This window comes from Dendrobium catenatum, unplaced genomic scaffold, assembly GCF_001605985.2.
Source record: "Dendrobium catenatum unplaced genomic scaffold, ASM160598v2 fragScaff_scaffold_847, whole genome shotgun sequence".
In the NCBI taxonomy this organism is placed as follows: Eukaryota; Viridiplantae; Streptophyta; class Magnoliopsida; order Asparagales; family Orchidaceae; genus Dendrobium; species Dendrobium catenatum.
The window spans coordinates 4977504-4987836 of NW_021319309.1; the positions used below are offsets into that span (position 1 = coordinate 4977504).

General features: G+C 38.3%; 1 protein-coding gene across 1 annotated transcript; it reads left to right on the forward strand.

Annotated features, from left to right (window-relative positions):
- The first annotated feature begins 8473 nt into the window (after positions 1 to 8473).
- On the forward strand, positions 8474 to 9264 carry LOC110107884 (probable calcium-binding protein CML45). Its single transcript, XM_020838321.2, has one exon. It carries the CDS (start codon positions 8600 to 8602, stop codon positions 9128 to 9130), a length of 531 nt encoding a protein of 176 aa, XP_020693980.1. The 5' UTR covers positions 8474 to 8599; the 3' UTR covers positions 9131 to 9264.
- Positions 9265 to 10333: the final 1069 nt, after the last annotated feature.

Genomic DNA, 10333 nt, shown 5'->3' on the forward strand with positions numbered 1-10333 from the left:
AAACAGAGAGAGATTTTCAGATTTCTTTTAGAATCGAACTGTTTTCCTTGCTTCTCTTTAACAACAATTTCTTTTTCAATTCTTTTGTGTAACGTATGAACAACTAGAAAGAAAAACAAAAAGAAGAATAATTGGAGATGACTGGAAAAGGTATAATTTTCAGCAGAAGCTGCTCTCCATAAACTTAAAACAAACCTCACCCAAAATCTATCTTTCCCCATCACAATTCCTGCATCATATAGCTCCATCATTTCCATGCAAGAATACAATCGCAGTTTCTTCAACCAGCTTTCGCGATTTGAACTCTTTTGCAGCTACTCCTGCAATCAACAAAGCCATCACAATTCCATATCCAAACAACCAGCAAAAACCTCTTTCACTTCCTCCAAGCTCCGGTTCCTTCTCATCAAACATGGCCACAACTTCCCTCCCTCTACATAAACTCCTTAAGTTTTTCTGCTCACCTCTTCAAATTTCCTGCTCATCAATCAGCCCATCCCTCTCCCCATAAAGCAAGCTCCCACTTGTTTCTCTCGTGCAATAAGCTTTCCTCCAAGCCTGCTGCTCTTTCTTCTTCCAGCTCTGAGCTGACTCCTTCGTATCTTTGAAAAAAACGGGAAGGGAAAGAGAAATATCTCTTGGAAAGCTTAAAGAAATCTGGCGAAAAAAAGAGATGATTGTCTCAAGGATGATGAAGCAACCAAGCTCCGTTGACATAGGCTCTTCTCCCATTGGAAATCTTTAGCTTTGAAAAGGAGAGGACATAAGTTCAGGAAGAGGAGAAGAAGATTACTTTGTAATTGGTTTGTTGTTGAAAAGAGGAGAGAAGAAGTTTGGTTTATTAGAATGGGTTTTGGGTTTTTGTTGAAGGAGATGAGGAAGACAAAGATGGCATCGTAAGTGGGTGGTCCAAATACAAAGGCTGAAGGAACATTGGTAAGATCGCGTTTGAAGAACATAGAAAATATGGGGAGGTGAGGTTCGCGGAAAAGAGAGGAGGAATAAATTATTTTGTTTAGGAAGTTTCATGGAAGGTGCAGAGGCGAGCGAAATACCGTCGCGCCTGCTTTGCTCTTCTTCTAATGTTAATTTTAATGCTTTGCGAATCTGTCCTTTTTGGTTTGTTCTTTCGCATGCCGTGGAAATGTGTCCTGAAATGGGTTGAAGTTGCAAAAAAATAATATAGTAAACGATTCAAGATTCATTGAATATCAATATTTGTTGGAGGAAGCCAGCGCGCTACTTCACAATACTAAGGTAAAGGGGATGTTAGGTCAGCAGTTATATATTTTAAATTGAAAGAAACATATTCACATAAATTTGGTTTGAACTGCTTCAATTTAAATATTACTTCCAACAAGGGTCCGAACAACATTTGATTGAACCTAGGTTGAATAAGGCTCAACATATGTGGAAATTGATTTGAACATTCCTATCACGTGCAATGTCTTGCGATCGCATTCGTAGCGGGTTTTGGTTTCACATCTTTGATTCCAAGATTCCATTGAGCTTCCTCTTCTTCTCACCATTGTCAATCCATTTTTTCGCTTCCTTCCATGGCTAGCTCGCATTAGGGGTGCAAACGAGTTGAGTCGAGTTCGAGTCAGAGGGTGTTCGAGTCGAGTCCCGACTGTCCAAATACCACTCAAGCTCGAGCTTGCTCGACAGAGGAAAAAAGCTCGTCGAGCTGCTCTAAGCAATAGTTTGAACCTCAGTCTGTTCGCTAGGAGTCATGTCGTTTGCCAGTGTCGCGTCGCGTCGGCCAGCCCGCTCGTCGCTTTGCTACTTCCCCTGCGTGCTGTTTAGAGTTCACGGTTTTTTGGTCGCCAGTTCCACTTATGTCTCCAGCGTCCGCGTTCCCGCATTGGCATTTTCCCGGGTTCGCGAATCCCCTCCAGCTTCCGCGTTGTTCAAGCTCGCAAGTCGAGCAGTTTCCGCGCTTATTTTTCATGTTCCCGCCTGCGATTTCATTTTCCCGGCTGGCAATAGTGAGCTGCTCGAAGAGCTCGAGAGTTCAAGCAAGTGTGCACTTTTCTATAATCTCGAGCTCGATAAACTATCAAGCTCAAAATCGTGTTCGAGCTCGATAAGCTCGACTCGTTCAGCCTGTTACAAAGTGCGAGCTCGAGCTAGCTCGCAAATGGGCTTGACTCGGTGCACCCCTAGCTCCCATTGCACAATATTCTTTCCTTCAAGTGCAATTGTGATGAGCGACCGAGCCTGCCATCGTAAAATTCATCTATTCGGTGAGCGGTCCTTGACCCATGAGGCCCCAAACTTCGCCCAATCCCCATTTGGTCCTGGTTTGCAAAGCCCGCCAACTTCAATGGTCCTCATCTACTCCTATTATCGTGATACCCCTATGAACACCCAGCGAACGAATTCTTGCTCCGCCCCCCTGCAGAGTGAGCTTCATTGAAACGTGTTTGAGAAATTTTGGTTTAAACATGGTTTTTTCAAATCAACAGTAAAAATTAAAGTTCAATTTAAGGGTTTAAAATTGAAACTATTCGATCTATTTTTTTTTCTCAGGATTAGGTTTCAATAATAATTTCCGAATATCGAAGAGAAGTCCTTAAATATAAAAGAGAGATAATTTGATTGTGAACTGAGGTCAGCATATTTCTCTAATATAGATAAATTGGCAAATAAATTTATCCAATTTTGAATGAGAACTAATTGAATTTCTTTTTATTTTTACTCAGTAATTTGATTTTTTTGGAGGAGGATTTATTTCATGCATACCACCGTATATCACTGCTATTATATATCTAACGTCTAATAACTTAAATATTTCATTCATATAATCATATACAAAACTTTAATATCAATATATACAACTCCTATATTTATTCAATATTATTTCAATTTTTAGCACGCAAATATTTATTCTACGGAGTGGTATGCTGTAATATTTTAAGTTTTAAGGTGTGGAGATATAATAAATGTGATATAATATGTTATGTTAGTAAATCTCCCCCTTTTTTTAAATCATGCCACCTTTAATCTATCAAATATATAAAAATTAAATTCACAAACATTAATCTTATTATAGATAAAGGCCATCTCTTTGCAACTATAACCAACACAACAATAAATACATAACAAAACAAGAAAGAGAAAATATAGCATAAAGAAAAGAACGTCAACAATTTAAATGGAAAAAAATTCAAAATCTGAGAAAAAAAAATTCACATAATAATACCAAATCAAAAAATTCACTATGAAGATTGAAATATAAATTTATATAAATTATCTTTCTCTACCACTCCTCTATATCTTTCTCTACCACTCCTCGTCTTTATCTCTCTTCACTCTTACTTCATTCTGCATACATAAACAGAACAAAGAGAAACATCCATTTAAAAAACACCAACGGGAACAAAACCTCTGCATGAAAAAAGAAGAGAAACTACCCAATCTGCCTCGCGTGCAGCGTTACACTAGATTTGGAAGCTACACGGCATCTACTCTTCAACTCTCCCAATCCGCCTGATATCAAACGAGATTTGGAGCGCCCACAGTATTTCCCTAGCTGTCTTATCTCCAAACAAACTATACAACACCTCATGCTCGAATATGAACTATTAATAATGCTAGAAGGTTTTGAGTTCATATGCAAGGGCGGAAAAATCCACCCACCCCTCCCCAAAAAAAAAAAAAAAATAACTATGGATTTTTTACGCGTTTGCCCCCCTAACAGATTATACATATTGTGTAGAGGGGTTATTAACAAGGGATTTTTTAAGGCAATTGACCCCCCTAAATTTTTAAAATACTATAATCTTTTTAGGCAATTTATTTGCCGTATAATTAAACACGAATATGTAGAGCATAATTAAACACATTATGTTAGAGGTGTTATATTGTCAGGGAACGATGAACTAAATACAAAGAGAAATAGTAAAAAATAGAATAGATACACTGCCCCCCGAAAATCCCCAAGGCCACTTCCCCTAACCCTGGCGACCTGACCCGGTGCAAGTCGAACGCCCCGTCACAGGGGGTAACGCTGCCCGCGCCCCCTTAGACCCCCAACACATTGTTGCTAAATAAAATGTTTACTAATTTTTTAGTTTAAGAATAATTGTATTATATAAATGTATTATATATTCAGTACAAATAATCATTAGTCCACTAAAATTATATATATTATATATATATATATATATAACTTTTATTTATAAGAATTGGTCCTCCTGAAATTTATAGGCTGGTTCCCCGCCATGTTCATATGCACAATACTAATCTTGAATATTTTTTGCAGGCTCTAAAGCAAAAATGATGGTTATGCAAGGTTATATTTAGTAGTCTTGTCTTAAAACTCTCAATACTTGAAACAAATTCACACTCACTTTCAATCAAAATCAAATAACTCCTAAATATGCAGTCTTAACTGTGTAATATATTGCATCAATCTAATTAAGGCGAGATAAATAATGCAAATAACTGCCATTAGTGTATTTATCATATACAAGATCAAGTTATTTAATCAACATAAAATTTACTTGAAACAATCATGACATAAATCTTTATACAAAGATCAAAAGCTGTAAAGGACAACCAGACACAGCTTGCCATCCAGAGACCAATCAGGTGCACGCATATCATCCAGTACCGACCTCAGTACCAAGCTGCGACTGAAATAGGGGTGACGTGACGCTTTTCTTAGGTTATGAACGACGTTCGGCGTCCTCTACAGAATAATTCCAAAAACAATGGAACTGGGTCACTGGTACATAAAATAATTATAGGGAAAAGGCGTTAACAACTGAAAACTCTCCATTAATGGACATTATTAATGCAAGGGATGGAGAGGAGGTGAAGGTGGTGGTGACGTGAAGAAGAGGTGACTGCTCCCTTGGATTGGTATTTTGGTCCAGGCTCTTGGTAAGTCCAATTGCTGTCATCCTCCTGCATCGTCCTTCCAAAAGTGGGAAAATTCCCTGAATAATTTGTCGTTTTATCGCTCTTTTGATATATTTTTGCAAAAGGGCAGTTAATACACAATTTTAACTGCATATTAGCTGTTTTTTTGTTGAGTATTTGAAAAAAATAAAGCAAAAGCTCAACGAATATCTCACTCATGTGTTTGTTGCACTTTTCAAATACTCAATAAAAGCGCATATTAGCTGTCCTTTTGTAAAAATACATCAAAAGCGCATGAAAAGCGCAAGGTTTCGGATGCAAATTTAGGTCCGGTGACCGGACCTACTAATTCGTGCATTGGAGGGTTGCCATATAGTGCTGGACTATTGTCCAACTGCCGGGAAATGGTTGGGAGGTCACGATGATGTTCTTGGAGGGTCGTCAAAGGAGGCAAATAAAAGTGTAGATTTTTTTTTTCATATATATATATATATATATATATATAATTTTAGTGACTAATGATTATTTGTACTTGAATATATAATACATTTTATATAATGACAATTATTCTTAAACAAAAATTATGTAACATTTCTACACAATGTGTTGGGGGTCTAAGGGGGCGCGGCAGTACCCCTTGACGGGGTTCGACTTGCCCGGTCAGGTCGCAGGGTTAAGGGGAAGTGCCCTTGTGGGGGTTTTCAGGGGCAGTGTATCATATTCTATTTTTACTATTTCTCTTTGTATTTAGTTCATCGTTCCCTGACAATAACACCTCTACACAATGTGTTTAATTATGCTCTACATAATGTGTTTAATTATACTGGAAGTAATTGCCTAAAGATTATAGTATTTTAAAAATTTTAGGGGGTCAATTGCCTAAAATCCCTTGTAATAACCCCTCTACACAATATGTATAATTATGTTAGGGGGCAAACGCGTAAAAATCATAGTATTTTTTTTTTTTTTTGGGGGGGGGGGGGGGGATTTTTCCGCCCTTGCATATGAACTAAAACCTTCTAGGCATTATAATAGTTCATATTCGAGCATGAGGTGTTGTATAGTTTGTTTGGAGATAGACAGCTAGTGAAATACTGTGGCGCTCCAAATCTCGTTGATATCAGGCGGATTGGAGACGAAGAGTAGATTGCCGTGTAGCTCCAAATCTAGTGTCGCTGCACTGCGAGGCAGATTGGGTAGTTTTCTTCTTTTTCATGAGGGTTTTGTTCCGTGGTGTTTTTTAAATGAGTTTCTCTTTGTTTGTTTATGTATGAGAATGAAGTAAGAGTGAAGAGAGATAAAGAGAGAGTGGTAGAGAAAGATATTAGAGAGTGGTAGAGAAAGATATTTATATAAATTTATTTCAATTTTCATAGTGAATTTTTTGATTTGGTATGATTATGTGATTTTTTTTTCTCGATTTTGAATTTTTTCACATTAAATTTTGACGTTCTTTCTTTATGCTATATTTTCTCTTTCTTGTTTGTGTTTATTGTTGTGTGGTTATAGTGCAAAGAGATGCCTTTTATCTATAATAAGATAATGTTTGTGAATTTAATTTTTTATATTTGATAGATAAAGGTGCATGATTAAAAAAGGGGAGATTTACTAACATAACATATTATATCACTATTTATATATCTAACACCTAAAACTTAAATATTACATGCATACCACTCGTAGATTAAATATGCGTGCTAAAAATGAAATAATATGAATAAAATATAGGAGTTGTATATTTGATATTAAAGTTGTATATGATTATATGAATGAAATATTTAAGTTTTAGACGTTAGATATATAAATAGAGTGATATACGGGTGGTATGCATGTAAATCCTCCTCCAAAAAAATCAAATTACTGAGTAAAATAAAAAGAAATTCAATTAGTTCTCATTCAAAATTGGATAAATTTATTTGCCAATTTATCTATATTAGAGAAATATGCTTGACCTCAGTTCACATCAAATTATCTCTCTTTTATATTTAAGGACTCTCTTCGATATTCGGAAATTATTTATTGAACCTAATCCTGAGAAAAAAAAATTAGTCGAATTAGTTTCAATTTTAACCTTAAATTGAACTTTAATTTTTACTGTGATTTGAACATGTTTAAACCAAATTCTCAAACACGTCAATGAAGCTCACTGGAGCAAGAATTTCGGTCGCATGGGTGTTCATTAGGGGTTCACGAATAGGAGTAGATGAGACCATTGAAGTTGGGGGCTTGCAAACAGGACCAAATGGGATTGGGGAAGTTTGGGGCTCATGGTCAAGACCGGCTCACGAATAGATGATTTTACGATGGCAGGGCTCGTCGGCTCATCCAATTGCACTTGAAGGAAGAATATTTTGCAATGGGAGCTAGGGGTGCAACCGAGTCAAGCCCATTTGCGAGCTAGCTCGAGCTCGACTTTGTAACAGGCTGATGAGTCGAGCTTATCGAGCTCGAACACGATTTTGAGCTTGATAGTTTATCGAGCTCGAGATAGAAAAGTGCATTGCTTGACTCTCGAGCTCTTCGAGCAGCTCACATTGCCAGCCGGGAAAATGAAATCGCAGGCGGGAACATGAAAATAAGCGCGGGAAACTGCTCGACTTGCGAGCTTGACAACGCGGAAGCTGGAGGGGATTCGCGACCCGGAAAATGCCAATGCGGACGCGGACGCTGGAGACATAAGTGGAACTGGCGACAAAAGTGAACTCTAACAGCGACGAGGGAAGTAGCAAAGGACGAGGCGCTGGCGACGGACGCGACACTGGCAACGGACATGACTCTAGCGAACAGACTGAGGTCAAACTATTGCTAGAGCAGCTCGACGAGCTTTATTTCCTCTGTCGAGTCAAGCTCGAGCTTGAGTTTGGTATTTGACAGTCGGGCTCGACTCGAACACCCTCTGACTCGAACTCGACTCAACTCGTTTGCACCCCTAATGCGAGCTAGCCATGAAGGAAGCGAATGGATTGACAATGTGTGAGAAGAAGAGGAAGCTCAATGGGATCTTGGAATCAAAGATGTGAAACAAACCCGCTACGAATGGATCGCAAGACATTGCACGTGAAGGAATGTTCAAATCAAATTCAAATATGTTGAGCCTTATTCAACCTAGGTTCAATCAAATGTTGTTCGACCCTTGTTGAAGTAATATTTAAATTTGAAGCAGTTCAAACCAAATTTATTTGTGAATATGTTTCTTCAATTTAAAATATTATACTGCTGACCTAACATCCCCTTTACCTTAGTATTGTGAAGTAGCGCGCTGGCTTCCTCCAACAAATATGATATTATGAATCGTTTACTATATTATTTTTTGCAACTTCAACCTCATTTCAGACACATCCACGCATGCGAAGACAAACCAAAAAAGACAGATTCGCAAAGCATAAATTAACATAGAAGAAGAGAAGCAGGCGCGACGGTATTTCGCTCGCCTCTGCACCTTCCATGAAACTTCCTAAACAAAATAATTTATTCCTCCTCTCTTTCCGCGAACCTCACCTCCCCCATATTTTCTATGTTCTTTCAACGCGATCTTACCAATGTTCCTTCAGCTTTGTATTTGGACCACCACTACGATGCCATTTGTCTTCCTTATCTTCCCTTCAACAAACCCAAAACCATTCTATATAACCCAACTTCTTCTCTCCTCTTTCAACAACAAAACCAATACAAAGTAATCTTCTTCTCCTCTTCCTGAACTTCTTCCTCTCTTTTCAAAGCTAAGATTCCAATGGAGAAGAGCCTATTGTCAACGGAGCTTGTTGGCTTCATCATCCTTGAGACAATCATCTCTTTTTTCGCCAGATTTCTTAAGCTGTCCAAGAGATATTTCTCTTTCCCTTCCCGTTTTTCAAAGACTACGAAGAGTCAGCTCAGAGCTGAAGAAGAAAGAGCAGAGGCTGAGAAGCTTATCACGAGAGAAGAAGTGGAGCTTGTTATGGAGAGGATGGGGCTGATGATGAGAGGAAATGAAGAAGGTGAGCAGAAACTTAAGGAGTTTATGTTAGAGGAGGAAGTTGTGGCCATGTTTGATGAGAAGGAACCGAGCTTGGAGGAAGTGAAAGAGGCTTTTGCTGTGTTTGATGAGAATTGTGATGGCTTTGTTGATGCAGGAGAGCTGCAAAGAGTTCTATGGAAGCTGGGTTTTGAGAGAACTGGATTGGATTCGTGCATGGAAATGATTGGAGCTTATGATGAGAATGGTGATGGGAAGATAGATTTTGGGGAGTTTGTTAAGTTTATGGAGAGCAGCTTCTGCTGAAAATTATACCTTTCTTGTCATCTCCAATTGTCTTCTTTTTGTTTTTCTTTCAAGTTGTTCATACGTGTACACAAAAGAATTGAAAAAGAAATTGTGTTAAAGAGAAGCAATGAAAACAGTTCGATTCTTAAAAAGAAATCTGAAATTTTAGTAGTTTTGAGGCAATTCTGAATTAGATATAGCAGCATAGTGTGATCTCAGACTACTCTTCTAATAAAGATTAGGTTTACATTTTTCATAAATAAGTTATTGTTGTTGATCATTGAGTGAAGAAAGTTTTTTAGCCATATATCACCTAAAATTGCCCGCTAATCTTGATGCAAATATGAATCAGAAACTTCAAAAATTAAATTAAGGATCATCTGGATTTCAATTTCAGTAAACTTATAGTTGAATTGAACATCTCAAAGAGATCAACCCAACGACACCAAATTCGATTCAATCCGAGTCCAAATGGATCCAAATCAAATGACCAAATCCTATTGGGAAGCTTCAAAACGTTAATTGGATGACCAAAGGGTATCCAAATGTGCCATGCTTATAGTTGAATCGAGCAACTCGAGGAGATAAATCCAACGAGCCCAAAATCGCCTAATTCTGACATCATCTGGGCACATAAATACTTGATAAACACTCCACAATCAAGGAAATCAATATGAGACATACGTTGGAGCACTCCCAATTTGCCCATGATCTTCTCCATATTTTATAGTGATGCCACTACAAAAACATTATAAATAAACCTACCATTCTTCACAAAAAGGGAATGAAGGAGAGAAGAGCTCTAGATCTTGAAGAATCCTAGAGCTCCACCCTGGCACCACCATAAATAAATATGTGCCACTAGGTCATCACTAATGAACCTCTGGCCGACAATGACTGTCTAACCTACATATGGAATCCATTAACAAGCTTTCCTCCGACCACCGTTGCCAATTATATTTCTTCTGACCACCGATGTCCGACTACATTCCTTCTGACCGTAGTTACCCGACTACGGTCCTTATGACCACTGTCACCCGACTACAGTCTCTCCAACCTCCATCGTTCGACTAAGGTCCTTTTGACCATCTTTGTCTGATTATGGTCCTTCGACCACCGATGCTCGACTGCGTTTCTTTCTACCACCGTCACCCGATTAAGGTCTCTCCGACCTCTATAGCCCGACTATACTCCTTCAAACTACTGTCGCCTGACTACGGT

Bases quoted from the DNA above. Each gene is read 5' to 3' on its own strand.
- LOC110107884 (XM_020838321.2), top strand. From the start codon at position 8,600: ATGGAGAAGAGCCTATTGTCAACGGAGCTTGTTGGCTTCATCATCCTT.